At 43.3% G+C, this 24,663-nt stretch overlaps 1 protein-coding gene across 4 annotated transcripts in view; it reads right to left on the bottom strand.

Annotated features, from left to right (window-relative positions):
- LUZP2 (leucine zipper protein 2) overlaps window positions 1-24,663 on the bottom strand; it is a 340,653-nt gene that overhangs the window by 93,342 nt on the left and 222,648 nt on the right. For all 4 annotated transcript variants that reach the window (XM_081165451.1, XM_081165449.1, XM_081165450.1 and 1 more), the window contains one exon: window positions 1,329-1,391. In XM_081165451.1, the coding sequence (XP_081021577.1) occupies window positions 1,329-1,391 (63 nt within the window). The remainder of the gene's footprint in view (window positions 1-1,328; window positions 1,392-24,663) is intronic.

Here is a 24,663-nt window from a genome sequence, read left to right as displayed (position 1 = left end):
TGAAAGCTATAAAGAATGTACTGCAGTCACACAATCAATCAATCAATCAGTAGCTGAACTGGGTTCCACACAGTCTCAAAAACAAAACAAAAAAGAGTCACAAAACAAAAACTCAAAATAAATAGCAAAAACTGACAGACCTCAGCAAAACACTCAAAACAGAAGCATAGCACTCAAAAGGGAGCAGGTTCGGCTTCCAAAACAAAGTTCACAAACTGGAACACTTACTTCCAGGTTTGCAGTTGTGGGTTTCAAGTTGTTTGAGTACCAAGACATTTGAGAACCAAGGTACCACTGTACTTCTGTGACATGTTAGCTGAGGTCTTTGCTGAAATTTCATCTGCTGGGATGCTATCACAATATTGATGAATGATATTCAGCTAAGTCTTACCTAAGTTATTTATGTTTATTAACTTGAATGGGTCTCCTCTCAATAGGACTAGCACTGACTACCACTCTCTGTTCGTAAAAATATTTTGCACATGTTTGACACAAGAGCTTCTGAATGTGAAACAAACAGAAAATTCCAGTGTACACATCCTATTCCCAGCATATACATATCATATGGCTTTTCTATAACCAATGTGTGTGAAAATATGAAGCATCATTAACATTGCAAGGTTTTTGAAACAGTGGTTGGGCTTTTTATTAGATTTAAGACATTGCTTAGGAGTTTTATTATATTGATTTATTCACAATATTTTCTATCCATTTCCCCCTTAAAGCAGATGAAATAGCAGAATCTTTATGATTGACTGCACAAATGACTTCAAGACTCTTATTCTTGGACACATATTTGCTTTATGAATGAACATGTAAGAATCTACTGTAGGTAACCAGACACTTTTGTGCACAGGATTATCTTGACACTTGCACAGAATATTGTTTTTACTCCTGAAATAAATTTGTGCAGTGGCAGACTTGGGTATTATTGTTCCCTGTCCAAGGCCAAAAAGTGCCTCCACCCACTAGCCCTTGGGCTGCCCTCCCAAAGGTGGGTAAGGAGTCCCCTGGCTTTGAAAAGGAGGCATGAGAGCTCAGCAGGGTACCACAGCCCTCCCATCTTTTTTTCAAATCTGGGAAAGCGCTAACTAGGTTTTGGGAAGGAGGCGGGTGGACTCTAGGACCCTGTCAGAGCCTCTTACCTCCTTTCCAAAGCCCAGCACCTCGCTTACTGGGCTTTGAGATGACACCCCCTAGGCTCAGCACCCAATGAGTGCTCACCCTTGCACATCCCCAAACCCGCCCCTGATTTGCAACAGACTTCACCAATAAATCATTTCCTCTATTGGGCTTGCTGGGGTCAGAACAAAACAAATCCTACTCACCTCTTCAGCATGAATGCCACAAAGCTTGCTTCCAGAAAGGAGTTTATTTTTCAGGCTTTTGTTCTAAATGGAGGAGAATAAATATATAGATATATATCACCAGCATGCATATTAAGAAATCATCTAAATATTTTAGCATGGTATATGTAAATATGATATTTAGGATAGCAGTGAGGACAAAAATACATTAAGAATGAAGATAAATATATAAATAGCACAAGTAGCATTTTCTCTTTCCTAGATGCCTGTGGAATTTACTTTTAAATAATCATTTGAGGAGACAGAAAAGCACACTTAAGTTTTCAAAAATAGACTGTCAATCAAGGTGGAAAGTATTTGTTTGGACTAGCCACAATATGGGATAGAAAGGGTGATAAGTTATGGAAAGACTCTTTCTCCCACTGTTGACTTCAGTGAAGCAATTCTAGTTTTTGCTATGTATGGAATTTGCCCCTAGTTTCAGTGCATTTTCAGCACATGAAGGGGCTTCTCTGAACTCCCCTGATGTCTTCACACATAAAGGGAATGTGCAGGCAACCTTGGAACGGACAGCTCATGGAAGAACCCCGACCAAACCTAAGAGGAGGCGAGTAGTGGTGATAGGGGATTCCCTACTGAGGGGAACAGAAGCAGTGATTTGTGGGCCTGACAAGATGTCTCGGGAAGTGTGCTGTCTCCCCGGGGCTAAGATCCAAGATGTAACTGAACGACTGCAAGGAATCATAAAACCCACTGACAAATACCCCTTCCTCTTGGTTCATGTGGGAACCAATGACACTGCAAGCAATAGCCTCCAGAAGATCAAAAGAGACTACGAGGCTCTCGGCAGGAAATTGAAGCAACTAAATGCACAAATTGTCATCTCATCTCTCCTCCCAGTTGAACGACGTGGCCCAGGGAGAGAGGGGAAAATAGTGGAAGTGAACAGCTGGCTTCGCAGATGGTGTAAACAGGAACGGTTTGGATTCTTAGATCACGGACTGCAGTTTCTTGAAGATGGACTTCTGGCAAGCGATGGGCTGCACCTCACAACAGTTGGGAGAAATGTTTTTGCCAAAAATCTCAGAAACCTCATCAGGAGGGCTTTAAACTGACTAATGTGGGGGAGGGAGACAGTGCTCCTGAAGGTAGGAGCCTATCAATTGATGAAGATGATCATCCAAATGTCATAGACCAAATGGAGCAAACAGCACGCAGACCTAGTGGTGGGAGGAAAAAATCCTTAAATAAGAGACACGGGGGAATGATTAATGGACTTCAATGTCTGTACACTAATGCGCAAAGCATGGGAAATAAACAAGATGAGCTTGAGCTCTTGGTACAGCAAACTAAATATGACATAATAGGCATCACTGAAACCTGGTGGGATAAGTCCCACGATTGGAATGTAATAATGGGGGGATACAATCTATTTCAGAGAAACAGACCAGACAAGAAAGGAGGAGGAGTGGCGTTATATGTCAGGGATGTGTATACCTGTGAAGAGATCCAAGATTTAGAACATCAAAGCCAAAGTGAGAGCATTTGGGTCAAAATTAAGGGAGAGAAGAATAACAGGGACCTCATTGTGGGAGTTTACTATAGATCCCCAAGCCAAACGGAGGACATAGATGATGCCTTCCTGGAACAGATGGCCAAGCATGCAAAAGGAAGGGAGATAGTAGTAATGGGGGACTTCAATTACCCGGATATTTGTTGGATGTCAAACTCAGCCAAGAGCATAAGGTCAAACAGATTCCTCACTGGCCTTGCAGACAACTTCATTGTCCAGAAAGTGGGAGAAGCAACAAGAGGAACAGCCATTTTAGATCTGGTCCTAACCAATGTTGATGACCTGGTTAGTGGGGTAGAAGTGGAAGGATCATTAGGCGCGAGTGATCATGCTCTTCTGAAGTTTACAATACAGCGGAAAGGAGCAGCCAAGCATACTAGGACTCAATTTCTTGACTTTAAGAAAGCCGACTTCATAAAACTTAGGGAAGTGCTGGGTGAGATCCCATGGACAGTAATACTAAAAGGAAAGGGAGTTCATGATGGCTGGGAGTTTGTTAAGAGGGAGATACTAAAAGCACAATGTCAGGCAATACCAATGAGAGGGAAACATGGAAGGTGCCTAAAGAAGCCAGGGTGGCTATCTAAAGAACTTTTAACTGAGTTAAGATTAAAAAAGGATGTGTACAAAAAATGGAAAAGGGGGGAAACCACCAAAGAGGAATTCAAACAAATAGCCAGCACGTGTAGACACAAAGTCAGAAAAGCTAAAGCACAGAATGAACTCAGGCTTGCTAGAGAGGTTAAAAGCAACAAAAAAGGCTTCTATGGGTATGTTCGTAGCAAAAGGAAGAGCAAAGAAACAGTGGGGTCACTCAGAGGAGAAGATGGTGAAATGCAAACAGGGGACACAGAAAGGGCTGAACTCCTCAATGCCTTCTTTGCCTCAGTCTTCTCCGATAAGGAAAACAATGCCCGACCTGAAGAATTTGGAGCAAATGATTCAGCAAAGGAAACACAGCCCAGAATAACTAAGGAGATAGTACAAGAATACTTGGCCAGTTTAGATGTATTCAAGTCTCCAGGGCCAGATGAACTGCATCCAAGAGTATTAAAAGAACTGGCAGATGTGATCTGAGAATTCCTGGAGAACAGGCGAAGTCCCGGCAGACTGGAGGAGGGCAAATGTTGTCCCTATTTTCAAAAAGGGGAAAAGAGAGGACCCAAATAATTACCGCCCAGTCAGTCTGACATCAATACCAGGGAAGATTCTGGAGCAGATCATTAAGCAAACAGTCTGTGTGCACCTAGAAAGGAATGCTGTGATCACCAATAGTCAGCATGGATTTCTGAAAAATAAGTCATGTCAGACTAACCTGATCTCGTTTTTTGACAGAATTACAAGCCTGGTAGACGAAGGGAACGCAGTGGATGTAGCCTACCTTGATTTCAGCAAGGCATTTGACAAGGTGCCCCATGATATTCTTGTAAAGAAACTGGTAAAATGTGGTCTTGACTATGCTACCACTCAGTGGATTTGTAACTGGATGACTGACCGAACCCAAAGAGTGCTCATCAATGGTTCCTCTTCATCCTGGAGAAGAGTGACTAGTGGGGTGCCACAGGGTTCTGTCTTGGGCCCGGTCTTATTCAACATCTTTATCAACGACTTGGATGATGGACTCAAGGGCATCCTGATCAAATTTGCAGATGACACCAAACTGGGAGGGGTGGCTAACACCCCAGAGGACAGGATCACACTTCAAAACGACCTTGACAGATTAGAGAACTGGGCAAAAACAAACAAGATGAATTTTAACAGGGAGAAATGTAAAGTATTGCACTTGGGCAAAAAAAATGAGAGGCACAAATACAAGATGGGTGACACCTGGCTTGAGAGCAGTACATGTGAAAAGGATCTAGGAGTCTTGGTTGACCACAAACTTGACATGAGCCAACAGTGTGACGCAGCAGCTAAAAAAGCCAATGCAATTCTGGGCTGCATCAATAGGAGTATAGCATCTAGATCAAGGGAAGTAATAGTGCCACTTTATTCTGCTCTGGTCAGACCTCACCTGGAGTACTGTGTCCAGTTCTGGGCACCACAGTTCAAGAAGGACACTGACAAACTGGAACGTGTCCAGAGGAGGGCAACCAAAATGGTCAAAGGCCTGGAAACGATGCCTTATGAGGAACGGCTAAGGGAGCTGGGCATGTTTAGCCTGGAGAAGAGGAGGTTAAGGGGTGATATGATAGCCATGTTCAAATATATAAAAGGATGTCACATAGAGGAGGGAGAAAGGTTGTTTTCTGCTGCTTCAGAGAAGCGGACACGGAGCAATGGATCCAAACTACAAGAAAGAAGATTCCACCTAAACATGAGGAAGAACTTCCTGACAGTAAGAGCTGTTCGACAGTGGAATTTGCTGCCAAGGAGTGTGGTGGAATCTCCTACTTTGGAGGTCTTTAAGCAGAGGCTTGACAACTATATGTCAGGAGTGCTCTGATGGTGTTTCCTGCTTGGCAGGGGGTTGGACTCGATGGCCCTTGTGGTCTCTTCCAACTCTAGGATTCTATGATTCTATGATTCTATGAAATGTCACTAGCTCAAGTGGAAGCTGCATTGGCACAGGGAATAATCATGTGAAGCATCCTTGTCACAAGTCACCACACTTCAAATTTGACTGGATACAAAACCACGTGGGACCTCCAAATACTGTTCAAGCAATTTAAGAACTTCCCCCACAGTCTTGCTACTTGGTAGCCGATTTAATATACAGATTCTGTAAACAGAGAGGCTGAGTCTATTTTAATTCCATTCATCGTCATGCTAAGAATACAGTGAAGCGGACCAGAAGCCTATGTTTGCTTATATGCAGGCACCAAACTAGGCACACATTTTAGTGTATGTGAAAAATTTCCCAGGTACTTTGCAACAAAAGCTGTACCAAGTCTTTTCACTCTTCTCCCACCTCCATTTTCTGCCCTCATTATTGCACAGAAACCCATTACTATCTATATTTCATTACATGTGGGATATTAAGAAGCCTCATGAAAAAGCTAAAGTGGTTTCTAATGGATCTTATGTTTTTTTAAACACCATGCTACTCCAATCGAGGAGAGCTTGCATAATTAATACCACATTTTTAATATATTAACAACATTTACGACATTGACAAGCAGTGCAGATGTTCTGGATGCAGGATGATCCTGTAGAGTAAAGTGAGAGGCAGACTGCAAAAATTGCTTTCAGGCAATTTCCCATTTCTGGCTTTTATACAGCAAGTGCAATAATAGTATAGCACTTACTTACAGAGTCAAATAAAGCTCAGGAACCATTGTCTCGAGCCCTGGGGGCCCTATTTCTTTTCTATAAAACACCACTTTGGGAAGGAATGATTCTGAGCAGAGAAACAGCAGGGAGAAGACTCATCACTGTGTTGCTTTGCCCTGCAAAGGGTACTGAAACATGTTTTGGCAGCAACCCAACATGGGCAAAGTGGATGTCGCAGAATATGAAGAGGCATATAAGTAAAGGATTAAACACTTTCTCTTCTACTGTTGTTTCTCTACCCCTCCTGAGGTGTATATATATATATTTCCCCTTTAAAAAAAAAGGAGGTCATCACGATTCAGTACATTCACTTGGATGCAACATGTGTTTAGGTCTTGTGAGTTAATTATTTGGGGAAATCACCATGAAATTGGTGCATACCGGTAATCTTTACAATTAAAAAAAAAGTTGGTCTGGAAAGCTTTTCACACTAGATAAGACAATCAAAACTAGATGATTGTATCACAAGGAAGATGTAGGCTAGGGGTCTTCAGGAACCTCTCAAGAGAAGAAGAAGAAGAAGAAGAAGAAGAAGAAGAAGAAGAAGAAGAAGAAGAAGAAGAGGAGGAGGAGGAGGAGGAGGAGGAGGAGGAGGAGTTTGTATTTGATATCCCACTTTATCACTACCCGAAGGAGTCTCAAAGAGGCTAACATTCTCCTTTCCCTTCCTCCCCCACAACAAACACTCTGTGAGGTGAGTGAAGCTGAGAGACTTCAGAGAAGTGTGACCAGCTGAAGGTCACCCAGCAGCTGCATGTGGAGGAGCGGAGAGGCGAACCTGGTTCACCAGATTACGAGTCTACAGCTCTTAAACACTACACCACACTGGCACTTAGGAGTGCCTAAGGAGGAGTGGCTTGCGATTTTGCTCCCAAATTCAATAGCTCCATTTTATTAGTGGGAAGGACCATTTAATAAGTCAAATGAACTCCAGTTGGCTGAGGTGGGAAGTAATCTGACTATGCAGAGATTAAACATCAGGAAGAACTTTCTGACAGTAAGAGCTGTCCAGCAGTGGAACGGACACCTTCCTTGGTGGTAGACTCTCCTTCCTTGGAGGTTTTAAAACAGAGTTTGGGTGGCCAACTGTCTTAGATGCTTTAGCTGAGATTCCTGCATTGCAGGGGGTTGGACTAGATGACCCTTGGGGTCTCTTCCAACTCTACAATTCTATGATTCTGTGATTCTATTAACTACAGACAGGGTCAGTCTGGGGAGAGGGATTGTCCCTCTTCCTGGAGAGGAGGCAGAAGAAAGGTTTCTGCCTGTGACAACCAGTAGTAGGAATATCAGAGGAATATCCTTCACCTTGATGCAATAACTCTCAGGAAAAAATGACACTTCCGGGTTAGCGCGAAAGGCAAATGGCGGATTCCCTCCAAGCTCCGGAGGGAATCTGCTCCGTGGAACACGGGTCCTGCCGCGGCGACGATGCGGGGACCCTTAGAAACCACAGGCGCGGATGCCTGTGGACTTGGTGACTCAGCAGGCACCATTTGCGCCCCGACCCGCGAAGAAGCCTTTTTGAAGGCTTCGGAGCGGGTGACGGAGAGTGGCGCGGTGCTGTGAGTAGACCGCTTCTTCTATGGAGTGAAGCCGCAAGCCATGGCCGGAGAGCGCTGACTTTTTTCCTTGAACATTCGGACTGCAAAAAGTAACAACCCGTGAGTAGTACGGAAATTGGACTTAAAAATCTCCTTTCCTTTGAATTTGGTACGATCGGGGGAAGTGTTAAAAGGAAGTCCGCCCCCCCCCCCGTCTTGCAGACAATTTAAAGCAAGAATTGGATAACTAAGGTCGAGAGACCACTTCTCTCTGTGTGAGACAAAAGTTATTAATTCCACGATGTGGCATTTGAAGTTTTGTGCTGGAGGATGAGAATTGATTTTTAGGAGCTGACGTGCAACCCCCCGGGATCCGGGAGCGATCCGCAAGAGAGCCTGTTGAGGAGATATAAAGAGTTTGACAGCTGTCAAACGAGCTGTCAAAATTTGGAAAATTTGTTTCTTGCTATTTCTGCTGGTTAGTTTTGATTTACCTGACTTTGAGTTGTTGAAAATAAAGAAGATACAAAATAAAAACCTGACTGTTGGAGAAAGAATACAAAGTAACTAGAATCCCTCTAGAGGGGGTTCTGAGACATTACAATGGCTGCAGATGGAAAAATACAGGCTGAGTTGGATAGGATGTTCTTTCTCCTGGGAAAGTTGCAAGATCAGAGTAAAGCTTTGGCTACAGACCTAACGACCTTGAATTCTAAAGTAAATAAATTTGTGGATTGTGCCAAGGACTTGACTCAAGAAAATTCTGCAGCTAGGAGGAGCTGAAATGCCACAGGTGAAAAAGGACAACCAGAGGCCTGAAAGAATGGATTATAAAGAAAACAAGAACTGGATGATGAGAATGTGGTTTGAATTTGAGAATGGAGATTGGAGAGATCTTCCTATGGGGAGATCAGAAGACTTATGGATTACAAATTTGATTAAGACGAAAATTGGAGCTCTTGGGACACTTGGGACATTTGGACTTAAAAGGAACAAGAAACATGATTTGGGCTCCGATTTTGAATATGGAGGTCTGGTTGGAAGAAACATAGATTCCACTGGGACAGAGCTTCTCCGAGATTCGATGTCCAACATAAAGGACTACCAACAAAACCGGCAGAGAGGGACTGAGAGAGATTTGAGGGCCTCGGACGTGAGGAATCCAGGCTGAGAACTGATAGACTGATGGATATTCTTTGGGGATCGAAACCAGGAAAGGGGGGGGCGAGAGTTTTGGAATCCAAAGGGTGTATAATTATATCTTGTTTTATGTTATTATGTTCTTTTTTCTTTTAATTAGTTTAAAAGTTGGGAAATTTGTGGAAGGGAATGTGGGTCGACCTTAGAAAAGGATTTAAATGATGAGCATCGTGGTTTAATTGAGGTTTATAACTTAAATCTGGTTAATTAAGAAGAATTAAGTAAAATATTAATAAGGTAAAAGTTGGAGATAAGAACTTGCTGAGTTAACTATTGGAATCAGGATGCAAGAAGGGGAGGTGTGGGGAAGTCATGGAAAGTGGTTAAGAAAATAAGGTTTTGAAATTATGCATGTTTGTCTTTGTGTTTGTGTGTTTGTGTTATGTCTATATAAACTATGAAAACCCAATAAAATTTTTATATATAAAAAAAAACTCTCAGGAAAAAATGAAATGAAAAGAAAAGGGCTAGAGCATTTCTCTTTGATTAATTTCTGTTAAATGCCATCCCATTACTTTTCACACTGCAGCACGCAGTGCCTAGGAAACCCACATCAAAACATATTTCAAAAATGAAATATGTGAAGTCATTCAATGACAAGCAGCTGTAAATGATATGGAAACGAAGCCCCATGCATTTGATTCTTTTAGATAAGCACACTGCAGTAGTAATGCAAATTTATTTCTAACTACTAATAGCATCCTCTAAAATTATGCATGGGAAACATGTTATCAATTGAAACAGAATATTAATTGAATTCAGTACATCAATCCAGATTTAAGTCTGCATTCTAATGGAAACTCTGAAAGTCTGAGTTGTAAATAAGACATTTCTTAGTTTTATTGGACTAAATCTGCTTGCTAAGACTGATGCAAAAAATAATTCCCATTCACTGTTTACATTTGAAATCCCTCATGTGTCCTTTGCACAATTCCTAGGTAATGACAGCATGCAGCATCTTGTTTCACACACATTTTAACTTGTTCCTGTCTATTACCCACTGAAAGTGGCTCCTTCTGCAATGATAAATCGCTTCAAGCTGCTTGATGCAGGTGTTTGTGGCACTATGAGGCAATGAAGAGGAACTACAATATTATTCTACAGAGAACTCAGAATTCACACTTTCAGCACATCTCCTCATTTCTTTGGAGCACCTATGCAAAGCCAGTCAATCAGCACAAACTGGAAGAGACTAAGGATTTTCTGTCATGCATTAATTGACTTTGTCCTCAACAAGGGTACATGTCTGAGCTGGCATTTCACAGCTATAGTCTACACTGTCCCTTTTGTTCTTGATGCCAAGGGCCAGGGTCTAAGACATCCTTAGGTTACTTTACACCTGCTGAGTCTTATGCTGTGCCAAGGGCATTTTTTTTAATATACTTATGGATTGATTCTACAATTTTTTGCATAGAGCAGGGGAGCCTCAAAGCAGCAGCAATGCACTTCAGCTTTGGGGAGCTTACATCTTTCTTACTTTATTTGGATTTTTTCCTCTGGCCCAGTGTTCAATATTGTAAACCCAGAGCAAAGTATCCAGGCAGGAGACAGTGGGAAATCTGGCACAAAAAGTGATTTTCTTTCCAAAGACAAATGCAGAGACTCTGAACTACAGTTCGATTTAGTCAGGCCAGAGAAGAGGAGGTCAAGGGCATCACAGCACTCCGAAGGATAACTCGATTAATTATAAACCAATCCGAAAGAAAGCTTGAGAGGAATACTGAAAGCTGGCTGCATTTTCACAGTGAACAGAAAGAGATCTGAGACCTGGGAAGGACATGGTAAGCCTAAGGCAAGAATATCACACTCTTCACCTCAAATTAAGAATGAGTTTGAAGGTAACTTCTATTCACTGTTAAAGCAGGAGGTGCTAAATTCAGTGATAATTACTGTGCTAATGCATTGCTCATTTGGCTATGATACCTCTGGAGGTGATTATGGGGGAGGGACATTGAATCTACACAGAGTGCATATCCCAGTTGTTACACTTCACAAACGTTTGCAACAGCTTCTTGTACCACCAGCCCACTCCACACTGCAAGCAAGTGCAGTTGAGCAACCCGCAAGGTCCCTGCCATTGCTGCTGAAGGAATCATGTGTTGAACCTGCAAAAAAGGATAGCTCCTTCTTCAAAGGTAATTATGTTAACTCAGTTTCATCACTTCCACCTTAGTACCAAACAGAGAGTGGGAAGTGTCCATAAAGAAACACCTTTATCTTAACATTCACCAACACTGACACCTTTACTTCTTTGTGCAGGGCCCTAGTTATGGAACTTACTCCCATAGAAGGTGGTGATGCCCGCCAATGGCCTTGAAAGAGGAGCAGACAAAATCATTGAGGTCTATTGATGGCTACTAGCCACAACAGCTACACTAGGCCCTCCATGTTTGTAGCAGCAATGTTTCTGAATACCAGTTGTTGGAAATCACAGGAGGGGAAAGTGCTCTTGTGCCTGAATCATCCTTGCAGGTTTCCCACACGCATCTAGTTGGCCACTGTGAGAACAGAATGCTGGACTACATAAGCCATTGCCCTGATCCATCAGGGCCTTCATATGTTCTTAAGTTTAGTAGTGTCTATATAAAAACAGGAAACTGCCTTATCCCAGGTCACATGGTTGTGGGAATGTTCAGGGAGGCAGGAGAGGATATATTGTTTATTAATATCCTTCCTAACTTGCGCTAGCAGGTTCTATAACTTAGCAGAGTTTTACATTCCCCTTTTAAACGCACAGCAGATAGCTGGTTGCAGTCTTGTTTAAGCCTCTCACTATCATACAATTCAGTATTGAATTGTATGTTCCTGGTAAGTTCCCTTTTAATCCCTCTTAAAAAGAATAAACATGCCACAAACTTGTGTTAAGTATATAAAAGAAGTTTACTCACATCATCAGTTCACAGTTGGATCCCTGAAGACACACTTAGTTACATATGTGTTGATCTATCCCATTTGGGGATAATCCCAGTGTCCTCTGTTGACTGAAAGTCAACAGAGCATTTCTAGCTAAAAAAAGCTGCCCCAGCGACAGAGGAAGTCAAAGATAGTAGAGTGTGCTGTGTTACTTGCCCTTTTGTTACCTGGGCAGGTAAGGTCACGCCCACCTCTAGTCACATGCAAAGGAAGTATGTCCCAGCCAGAAGGAAACAGGAAGTTTTCAACTGGCTGGACCAAACATTCCCCCGCATGTCCACTCTAGGAAAACAAGGAATCTTGTACTTGACTGCTACTTATAGATCACATCCCACAATTGTCACACTATTTATCTAGCTGTCCCAGTATTGCCAGCAGCTCTCAAAGTTCTTACATGAGGTCTAGTTAGAACATTGGACTAGGACCTAGGAGAACAGGGTTCAAATCCCCACTTAGTCATGAAGCTAATTGGATGACTTTGGTCCAGTCATTGTCTCTTAGATGAACCTGCCTCACAGAGCTGCTGTGAGGGGGGAAATGAGGAGGGTGAAAACTGTGTATGCCACCACATTGAGCTCCTTCAGGAAATGCTGATTAGAAATAAATAAATAAACTGGAAATGACAGAGATTGAACTTAGAACCTTCTGCATGCAAAGCTTAGTTAACATTGAGAAACAATTGGATACTAGTTCCTCCCCTTTAAATGCCCAAGGGATGATAAGAAATAACTCTGTTAACAACTCACCAACTCAAACTATGGATGAAGTGAGGTCCTGTCAAGTCTTGCAAACGAACCAGATAATGCTTGAGATTCACCAATACACTCATAGGTGGATGAACCGCAGACAAATTACTATGTCCTTGTCTCAGCTCTTGAATTACCATTACCGAAATGTAGATCTAGAAAATTTCCACTTCCTGCCTACCTTGAGAAACACCATGCGCCTATTTATGACCTTTAGGTCATCAACCCTCCCATCTCGACTCATGGAGATAAAGGATACTCTATGGTGGTCCCACTCTCTCCGCCCAGTGAGGGTATTTAAAGACGAAACAAGGAGGCAATTGGTCCCTTGCATAGAGTCAAAGCTAATGCGGATAAAGGAAACCAAGCTCAACACTAGAAATACTAATTGCCCGAAGGAAGAAAAGAACTCTATAAGCCTAGAATTACAAGACCTGAAGAAGAGGCTAATGAGTATAAAGACTGAGATTTCTACCCAAAATATAAGGACAGTAGAGCCTAGAGCACAATATTTAAAGACGTCCAATAGCTCTTTATCCCATAGAAAGACATCAGTGCAACTCCCTGTTCCCTTTTCAAACGACACCAAATTAGATGAGGAATTTGGCACCTCCGACATTTCTATGGCAACAACACCTAAAGAATTCTATGTTGCTGACAATCTGGAGATATCCAGCACCAACTCTACATCTGGACCTTTGCCTAATGTTCCAAAAACTTATCAGAATGATCAGCCTTCTCTACTGTACTCCTGGCGAGACAGGATGGACAGATCTTCCGAATTCGAATCTGGCTCTTTGTTGGCCAGTGATCCACATTTTATAACACATACCTCATTAATACTTCCACAGCCACAGATAGAACCAACAATCCTCCAATTAACCCAGGAGGGAGAGGGGGATTGACAGTTAATGAAACACCATGGGACTGTCCCCCCCGCTTGGGGTGCGGTTGGTTGGGTTTTATCTTCTAGGGATACTTACCCTATCAGACCTCCACCTCTTTCCCATACCATTTTGACCCAGGAGTCCTGGCCCAAGGATGACTTGTTATTGAGGGGATGTTACCCATCTATTGGGGAGGCTAGTATGGGATCTAGGATTTCCACAATTGAAGGGCTAGGGAGGAATGGCGGTAGGGCTAGATATCTCTATCGGCGAAGGGTTTCGAGATGCAGTGATCCTCGAACCCCTTCCAATCTACGCCCCATCCCAAGGGATGAGGGTAGGGAGAACAAGGATTACACACCTCCGTCATTGGTGCTGTGCAATGCCAGGTCCATAGGCAACAAAACTGCCACCATGCGTGACTTTTTTGTCTCGCAGGGGATTGACCTGGCTTGCGTGACGGAGACCTGGGTACGGGAAGGCGAAGTAGTCTCCCTACATGAGATAACACCCCCAGGTTTCTCTGTCCTCCATCAATCGCGGACTGTAGGTCGGGGGGGAGGAGTAGCGTTGTTATTCCGGGAGGATTGCTCTTTCAGAGCTCTGCCATCACCGGCAATCTCCGGCATTGAATGTGTTGGTCTCGTGTGGGGCACCAAGGAGAGCTTGGCTGTCTGGCTGGTGTACCGACCACCCAGCACATCTGCAGCCACCCTGTCAGATCTGCTGGAGGTGGTGGCGGGCTGGGCCTTGGAGTTCCCAAACCTACTGGTTTTGGGAGACTTCAACGTCCATGCCGATGCCGCTCCCTCCTCACAGGCTCTAGACCTAGTGACTTCCATGGCAACACTAGGGCTCTCCCAGTTTGTTTTGGGCCCCACTCATCAAGCAGGCCACACGCTGGATCTGATCTTTGGGGCTGGCATAGATGTGATCATGCTCCCCGCTGTGAAAGTGCCATGGTCTGATCACTACGCTTTAAAAGCCAAGATTGACTTCCCGCTCCTCCCCGGCTCGGGTGGCGAGCCTATCTGGGCTCGTCCGCGAAAACTGATGGATCCTGATAGATTCCGACAAGCCTTGCGGAACCCTGCTCCTCCTGGCGACTCATTAGATGACCTTGTTGAGGACTGGAATAACCGGCTCTTGGCAGCCATTGATGAGATCGCGCCTAAGCGCCCTCTGCGACCCCGTCGAAACCGGGCCCCTTGGTTTACTGAGGAGCTCCGGAAAATGAAGCGGGATCTCAGACGGCTAGAGCGAGTATGGCGACGGACTCGTGACGGAGCCTCAAGAACATCTTATAGGACGCTTATGAAAGCCTATGAGATGGCTATGAAAGCTGCTAAGAAATCTTACTTTGCAGCTTCTATTGCATCCGCTAGCTCTCGCCCGGCACAACTTTTTAGAATAATTAGGTCAATAACGTCCTTAGGAGGACAACCAAATTTAAGCACAAATTCGACCCACAGCTGTGAGGCATTCGCGAGCTTTTTTGCGGAGAAAGTCCTGTTGCTCCGCCGTGACCTCCCTGCCAATTTAGATACAGTGACTGAACTGGAGGCCCCTCGACTGACTTCAGGTCCAGTGTTGGACCATTTCGATCGGATACTCCCTACTGATGTGGATAGATTCCTCCAAGTTGGTAGGCCCACCACCTGCCTCCTTGATCCGTGCCCGTCTTGGCTGATTAGGGAGTGTCCAGATGTTGCGCGGACCCCCCTGGTTGAAATTATCAATTTGTCCCTTGACACGGGGACATTCCCAGGGGAACTGAAGGAAGCAGTGGTGCGTCCACTCTTAAAGAAAGCTTCATTAGATCCCTTAGACCTATCCAATTACCGCCCAGTTTCAAATCTTCCATACCTGGGTAAGGTAATTGAGAGAGCGGTTGCTGAACAGCTTGGTAGGTTTCTGGAGGAAACATCGGCATTAGATCCATTTCAGTCCGGTTTCCGTCCTGGTTTTGGGACGGAGACGGCTCTGGTTGCCCTAACAGATGATATCCGTAGACAACTGGATCGAGGCGGGTCAGGACTGCTGATCCTTTTAGATTTGTCAGCAGCCTTTGACATGGTCGATCATGATCTTCTGGACCATCGCCTTGCAGACGTGGGGATACAGGGCATAGCCCGTAACTGGTTGTGCTCTTTTATCTCTGGTCGGGGACAGAGGGTGGCACTAGGGAGGGAAATGTCGTCACGCCACTCCTTGGTGTGTGGAGTGCCGCAGGGCGCAATTCTCTCCCCAATGCTTTTTAACATCTTTATGCGCCCCCTTGCCCAGATTATCCGGAGCTTTGGGCTGGGCTGTCATCAATATGCTGATGACACTCAGCTCTATCTACTGATGGATGGCCACACCAACTCGGCCCCTTACACACTGACCAGATGCTTGGAAGCTGTGGCTGGATGGTTTCGTGGGAGCCGATTGAAACTAAATCCTTCGAAGACAGAGGTCCTATGGCTAGGTCGGGATAGCATGGGGATGAGGGACCAACTCCCTTCTCTTGCGGGGGCCCAATTAGTGCCATTGCCTTCCGTTAAGAGTTTGGGTGTAATCCTTGACGCCTCCCTTTCCATGGAGGCGCAAGTCACAGCAACAGCCAAGGCGACATTTTTCCACCTTCGCCGCATCAAGCAGTTGGTCCCTTACCTTTCCCGCCCCGACCTGGCCACAGTGATCCATGCGACAGTCATCTCCAGGCTTGACTACTGTAACTCGCTCTACGCGGGGCTGCCCTTGAAGCTGTCCCAGAAACTCCAGCGGGTACAGAATGCTGCAGCGAGGCTCCTCACAGCGTCTCTGCCATGGGAGCATATTCATCCAGTGCTTTTCAAGCTGCACTGGCTCCCGGTGGAGTACAGGGTCAGATTTAAGGTGCTGCTTTTGACCTTTAAAGCCCTTCACGGCCTAGGACCCTCGTACCTACGGGACCGCCTCGCCTGGTATGCCCCACGGAGAGCCTCAAGGTCCATAAATAACAACACCCTAGTGGTCCCAGGCCCTAAGGAAGTTAGATTGGCTTCAACCAGAGCCAGGGCCTTTTCAGCACTGGCCCCAACTTGGTGGAACGCTCTGTCTCATGAGACCAGGGCCCTGCAGGATCTGATCTCTTTCCGCAGGGCCTGTAAGACAGAGTTGTTCCGCCTGGCCTTTGGATTGGAGCCAATTTGATTCCCTCCGCCCCCTTTTTCTTTTTTCTTTTCCTTCTCCTGCAATGAGGCTCCATTTTAATATTTTAATGTTCCATTATTTTAATGTTGTATTTTATTTTTGTTTTTAAGTTGTAATCACTCATCTTGTTTTTATTATTGCTTGTAAGCCGCTCTGAGCCCGGCCTTGGCTGGGGAGGGCGGGGTATAAATAAAAAATTATTATTATTATTATTATTATTATTATTATTATTATTATTATAAAGCTTTACCTCTGAGCTATGGAATTTCTAAGATCCTCAGGAACACTTTGAGAATGACTCATGCATAAGCAATTTTGATTAAAAACTGAATTTGCCTGAATGCTTTTTCTTTTTCTTTTAAAGAGACATTTTGGACAGTTAACCTCCTTCCTTGCCCATCCCCATGGCACAGGTATACCAGTGATCAGTGTAGAAGCTTGCTGACAGCATGATGAATAATGATGTCATATTTACTTATTAAAGCAATACTCAACAAACCTCACAAGATGACAGGTTAAATTTATCAAGGGCACTCATGGGAACCTGTTGCGAAGAGCAAATGAACATTGTTGTTCATTGTTGGAGTGTTATTTGGTGTTACTGAGCTCTGACCACATTGCAGTGACAGGCATTGTTTTGCATCTTGATTAATACTGATGATATTCCTTCTCTTGCAGTTTGTAAAGCACATTTAACCTGTGTTCAGGTTGGGTAAATAATCTGGCTGTTCAACTAATTATAACATTGTATTCATAATAATAGGTTGATGATCATGATAATTCAGAGGAAGATACTGTCCAGCTTATTTTTCACTACTCTTCATTTTATTATTTCAACTACTGTTTTGCACTTCTAACCTGCCCTATCTTCAAGACTCATGATGGGCACAACACAGAAGCTAACACCAAGAAGCTAACACAACAGAGCCTTCCCAAGTTCCCTTCTTGCTGTACACAAGCCTTGTTTTAAACTTCCACTCCCTGCTACTCAGTGTCACCCTTTGCATGCTCCCTCAAACCTCTGACATTTTTTTAAAATTGTCACTTTTTCCTTTCAGTGTTCTTCATCCCTGCTTTATTCAAACCTCTGTCATTGATTAAATTTACCACATTACATGATATAGCCAGTTGCCCACTGACCTACAGAATCATCATGTGAGTGAGAGCCCTGACGGTCTGGTCAAGCAAAATTTACTTAGGCCTGGATTTGATTTCTACACTGATGAATGATCTTAAACCTTCAGTCAGGCTTGGACAAAGATTGCAGCGAGGCACCTGTGATCTTGTTCTGAAGGCTTTGCTGTCTCACTGTCTAGGAATAAGTTTAAAGAAAGCAATTGTCCTGGACAAGTCACACAATACAGTGATCAGTTAAGGAAAAAGGAAGTGGATGTTCTCTGAGACCCAATCCAAATGTTATACTCAACACATCTCAGTCATGAGTTTCCTCCCTCCCACAACCCCTATATGTCTTATTTATGACAAGTATAAGACATTATTATGGGATATGTGCACATTCACGTAGCAAATGCTGTCACAGACTGCCTGCAGGGTATGTCAGGTCAAAGCCTACTAGGGACCACAACACTGATCTGCATGCAAAACTACTGTAAGGTAGGGCGGAATTAAACACCACTTTAATAGGATTCTGATCATCCACCCTTTTTGGAGATGCAACTTTATTATTTTCCTCATCTGTAGGCTACTTGAATTGTCTTTAAAAGCGTCCCCATTCACAGTGCAATAATCCACACAGTAACCAGGTCCAGACATTACGAAGGCATTCATTCAATGCTTTTTATATTAATAGAAAATATATTTTATACTTAACCACCAAGTTAAGCATATGAAACATAACTGCTCAAATAGCCAGGGGTTTATTTTTTAATAAGCACTTTCTCTTTAAAATACAGTAATTGTTAACACTAAACATAGCCCTTAGATTTAGTGAAAATGTCTCATTAAATCCAAAATAAATGAATCACCAAGGTAATTTGGGTAATATACAAGAGCAGTGAAGTGTTTGCATCCTCTTCTCATTAAGCACATTTAATAACTAAAATCTGTTCTTGGTCTATGACATTATTGCTTGCTTCAGTTCCTAGTAATTTCAGCATCCCAACTGATAGGAACCATAAGCAAAACATGCAAAATCTTGGTGACCATATTAATGTGTGACTGTATTTCCTTTATTAACTCATTAACAATATTTAAATCTGGTATAAACACCTAGCAAGACAGAAGGGAAGGGCCATGTGCGACCATGGCAAGCATTAGGGTCCACAGCAGAAGAAAATCCTAATTAAAACCTGTGAGATTGTCCCACTGGTGTTCATCAGTATTATCTAATTCAGTAAGTGAACCAATTCACATCTTTCTGCTAAACATGAAGAGCTCCACTGATTGGTTGTGCTTCCCCTTCAATGTGTCAAATGCCGCCATTTCTATAATAATACACCAGAACCTATTCTCATATAAAGCATCAGCAAATGACATGGCCCTTTCTGAACTGTAACATGTCAGGACGGAGATTGCAGATTTGATGCTTAGCAGCTTCTTGATTCTGTTACGTTTTGAAAGTTTCTGTCACAAATAGTTGGCACTGCTGCATGAGACTTGAATGAAAGTAGCTCCGACAAAAAGAAATGTTATCAGGCCCTACTTTTGACCATACAGTTAATATCTAATATTAAATAGCAGGCAAAGTACTGTTCAGTGGGAGAAAAAAACAATACCATTATGCAGGAAGGCTCAGTACAAATTAACCAGTGTCTTCTCCCGGATATTAAGAAGTGGGGGCATAGTGTTTGTTTATGCAAGGAGAATCACGTTCTCTTTCAGAAAATTATTTCCCACAATCAATGCCAATCTAGACATTTTACCCACTGTCTGGAAGGCGTTATTTGTTTTGATCAAGATAAATTTGAGTCTGCTTTCCCTTAATGAATAGAGTAAATCAAACTATGCCGAGCCCATCTTCAGGACATTTTATATAGGAATCATTTCTCCTCCCCAAAACAAAACAACAACAAAAAAACAACAACTGCATTGTGCTTCTCTGGACGATGACAGGGCTGATTGCCAAAATGAGCTATTTCCCATTTCCTATTAAATGATGGCTCTTTACAGAGGTTTGATAGCACAGGGGAGGGTGTGTGGGGAGGAAACAGCAGTGAAGGGCAAATAAATATCTTTGAACATCCTACTGTGTTTTCGTTAGCAGTGTTGGTATTGTGAGTTATGCAAATTGTTTTTCGGCAGAGTAGTAGTTTGCATTATATGACATGAAATGGTGAATTTGCTAAAATCCAGGAAGGGTTGCCCAGCCCTTCAATCATACAAGAGAAAGATAAATTGACTTTCATGCAGCTTACTATAAGGAATCTAAATGAAGTGGAGTGTGGGGGGGGGCTTCAGCCAGAGAAATGGATGATAACTTTTATAAACAAGAATAACGCATAAGAGACAATAATGAATGTGTGTGAGGGGAGGAGCCACAACCTCAGAGAGAAAACATCATTCAAAATCAGTCTATGCTGCTGCACATATGAGTGTGTTCACACATGCACATACACACTCCAATGCCCTCTTCTTATTTGGCTCCCAACATGATAGACAGATGACAAATTAACTGAATTAGAAAAGGAAGGAAGGAAGGAAGGAAGGAAGGAAGGAAGGAAGGAAGGAAGGAAGGAAGGAAGGAAGGAAGGAAGGAAGGAAGGAAACAGCTGTTGGAGTACAACTGCCATCATCCCTGACCATTAGACATGCTGCTTGAGGCTGATTAGAGTTGAATTCAACAACATATGGAGGTCCAGAGGCGACCCACCCTGGAAAAAGAATGATAGATAAAAGTGACGTATGTAGGAACCCAATGAGATGTGGGGAGCGTTGATAATGGACTGATAATGGACTGAGATGTAAAGGTGTCTGCAGAGCAAAGAAACTGGGAAAAGAGGATGCCAGGGACTGGAGCAGGTGTGTGTGTGTGTGTGTGTGTGTGTGTGTGTGTGTGTGTGTGTGTGGTTATTTCTGGGATATTTCTCCATACAATTACTTTTTCCTTTAGAGTGACCTTTTTTTTCCCTCTGGGAAAATTATTTCACTTCTTTCAGTAGATTGGTCCCCCAAATTCAGGAGAATATAAATTCAAATTTTTGTTTGTACATTTAAATTAGGGGAATTTGTTTCACATTGATTCTCCCCCACCCCACCCCAGCGAGAACATTCAGCCGAACAGCCTAGATGGTGCCAAGATGGCCAGGTGCCTTTGCGTGCCATTGGAGCAAGAGAGGCAGAGCAGGAAAATCCTTGGGGCCGATTGGTACATTCCTAAGGTAGTCCAAGGAGGCAGGCAATACTTGATCCTTATTTAAGGAACAATCTGCCTTCTCTCCAGCCTCGCCGTTTGCTGCAGCAGCCTCCCTTTCTGTCTCCCAGTGTGCTTCAGGATTCCCACTAGGGGGCCATATAGGATTTTTTTTTCTCCTATTCATATTTTGGATTGCAGATTGTTTTGTTGTTGTTTTTTTGCCTACTTCACACTGAATAGCAGGATGGAGTGCTTAGGGTTGCCATATTTTAAAAAGTGAGAATCTGGATACAAAAGTCTGGGGGGGGGAAGGGTTTGGCTAAGGTTTTTTGGGGGGGTGTTGTTGAGAGTTTTTAAAGGGAAATTGCCAGAATCTACCCCTTCTGACATGCGGACCGATTTTCACAGATAGCGATTTCCATGCAGACGTATGGCAACCCTAGGAATGCTTGCTCTGCTGTGTTGTTAAATAGGTAAATCTTCTGGATTTTTTCCACTGGGTCAGGAGGTCAGACTTCCTCATCCACCTGAGGTTCTGTGGTCCTGGGGGTGGTAAAAGAGCAAAGCTTCCCTTCTCACCTTCAGAGTGCGGCCAGGGAATTGGGGCACCCTAGGGGTACTTTGGCCACCTCATGAGAATACTTTGAGAAGAAAAGAGAAGACTCCCTGGAAAAGACCCTGATGTTAGGAAGGATTGAGGGCACAAGGAGAAGGGGATGACAGAGGACGAGATGGTTGGACAGTGTTCTTGAAGCCGCTAACATGAGTTTGACCAAACTGTGGGAGGCAGTGGAAGACAGGAGTGCCTGGCGTGCTCTGGTCCATGGGGTCACGAAGAGTCGGACATGACTAAATGACTAAACAACAACAAGGGAGCCATGCCCAATTCCTTAGGCAAGGCTGGTTCATCCAGTGGCTATAGTTGTTCAGTTCAGTTACCACCTGCTCCATAGTCAACCTCCTCTGCTGATTTTAATTTAATGTCTAAATAAAAGTGGCCCAGTTCAGCCCCAACTTGAATTCTTTATTGTGACTCAATTCATTTTAGCCCTTCCAAATCTGTGAGACCAGCCAGACCAGGTTTCTACAGAGGCAACTGGGGCAGGGCTGGTTTTATATAACCACTGCCTCAGTTTTGGTTCCTTCCTCAGATATTCAACCAAGCAATCATTTATTGTGTTTGACTAAAAGCCATTACAAAATCCTCAGCTATGACCTACCATGAACTCATCTCTGGCGCTTGTGGGCTCACCCCCATCCAGACCTTTGGATTGTCCACAAAAGGAATCAGAATTTGGACACTCCTTTTTGCTTCTTTGCTGGGTGTTCATCTGTTCGTTGGGAGGTATCTATGACTGTTCAGATAGCTCTTTTCCACAACCTCCCCCCAAAACCCTTCAATTTATTTCTACACAGTTTACCTCAAACTTGTTATAGAAAAGCATGTTCACTTAATGATTCCATTCACGTAGGAAGCATTTTTAATTAAAGCAAAGCAATGGATTTAAACAGAGAATCCCATTTTACAGTATTTGATTCTGAGATGTAGGGTAATTGCTTGCACTATGCAGGATTGTGTAGTGAGGAAGCCTGGTGATTCTTTGATCCTTTCTTCTGAAGGGAGTGATTGGGAGCTTCCAGTGCTGCTTGCAAGATTCAGTAAAAACAGAGCACCTTTTCAGAGATATGTCAGCCTGCAGCACCATCTTTCCATTTATTTGAGAAATGGTGCAGAAGTGTTTGACCTCCGCAGGCTGCAGATTGGGCTTAAAAAGTCCATTACTGTGAACTGACAGCACCACCAAAGGCAAACTGATAAAAATGAAATGAGCAACATCCTGAAGCTATATATGCAAAGAAAAAAAAAAGGGGGGGTGTAATCTAAATATCAAATGCGTTATTGAATTCCTGGCTTCCAAACAACACTGCTGCTGCATTGAACAAGCGTGGGAGGAGGCAGAGTACCACTATTTAGCTCCACATCTTTTATCTTTCTTCTACAGACTGTAGAATAGTGCATTAAGTTCTGGCAGGTTAGTAAACATTTGTATTGTGACCATTGTCTTAAATATACCCTTGTGGAAAGAGAATAGGTACAAGAAACAGGAACAGATTACCAAGATTCTTGGAATGAAAATGGCACTTAGGTTGCCCTCCCATTAATATAATTTGTAAGTTGGTTCCCCACCGCACCCCCCACCTAAATGCAAGCAATCGTTGTGCTAGTGAGCTTTCTGTTCCGAAATTGCCCCAGTGCATATTTTGTAAACTACAGTATTGCATGTGCTGGTGGAGTCCAGCTGTGTACTTTTGACACTATCAGGATGTGCATTGAGACTCTGAAATTATCTCCCTGGAAAAGTTAGACTGGCTAGAAGTTAGTCCTTCCACTAGCAGGTGAACACTTTCTTATTCCAACAGGCTTTTGGGGAACTGGTTTCTTTTAATGAAAGAGATGGTGCTTTTAATGAAAGAGATGGTGTTTTTATTGCAATTATTTGTATAGTTTTAATAGCATGCCTGTATATGTTTAATTGTTGTTGTTTTTTAATTCCCCCCCCCTCCCAATGTTTTTAGCTGTTTTTATTTTTCTCTGTAAGCCACCTTGAGTATCTATCAGAGAAAGAGGCAGGGTATAAATAAATATATAATATTACTATAATAACAGGGTCTCAGTTCAAAGCAGGGGCCCCTTGCTGGCAATTTTTGAAAGGAAAGGGGTTGTACTCATGACAAAAGTACATGATTAATGTCACGTATATGTTGAGCACAGACAGGGAAGAGAAGAATATTGCAGATATCATCAGAACGTGAAAAGACAGCAGAAGCAGCAACTTACCCAGATACTAGGTCTCAGTCAAGGAAAAGGTACACAAGGGGCTCCATAAAACCAGGCAAGACATTGGGGATTCTTCCTGAATGTCCCTGTATTAAGGCCAGGAGGCAAGTAGTGGCTGCTCTCCTATATTTTAACAGGCCTACTGCATGTAGGTGGTCATGCAAACAGCCAGAAATGCTGCCAGGTTTCACATTTCCTGGCATAGACATACAAACCACAGCACATGAATTGATTTTAGAATGTATTTCAATTAATTGACTGTGATTTTATGTAAACTGTGCTATTTTTACTGTTGTTAGCCGCTCTGAGCCCGGCTTTGGCTGGGGAGGGCAGGATATAAATAAAATTTTATCCCTCCTCCTCCTCCTCCTCTTTCCTCCTCCTCCTCCTTCTTCTAAAGCTGGGTTCAAATATGAAACAGTATTACAACCTCAACAATTCCGATGCAGTTCAGAATGCAAAATGACTTTCTACACAGGCATTAGGAGTGCTTTTTAACTTAAATCCTCTTTTAATTGAAGTCCTGGGCACCAATTAGTACTCAGACAGAGCTTAAACACCCCAAAAAGGACTGTGATTTTAACTGAACAAAGAGCCATATGGAAGGAAGCAAATACTTTGTTTCTGTCATCTCACTATAAACCAAAGAGGTCAAGAATGACACTCCCCCTGACTGCCTTGAGGGAAAACATTTGCTGTGTGGGATGTGGTAGCCAATGGGAGGATGGATCTAAGATCTGCATCCTTGTCTGGACTAGCCAGTTTACTACTCTAAGCAGCTCTGCTGGCTGATTCACCAAGGATGTCATAGAGGCTGAGAGATACAATCTGTTTGCTGCCACCACTGAGATGGTAAGTATTGGCTACATGTTTGTACTTCTTTTGGGTCAGA

This window comes from Podarcis bocagei (assembly GCF_964188305.1).
Source record: "Podarcis bocagei genome assembly, chromosome: 1".
NCBI lineage: Eukaryota > Metazoa > Chordata > Lepidosauria > Squamata > Lacertidae > Podarcis > Podarcis bocagei.
The sequence above is the reverse complement of the archived record's forward strand: the minus strand, read 5'-3'. Positions and strand labels throughout refer to the sequence as shown.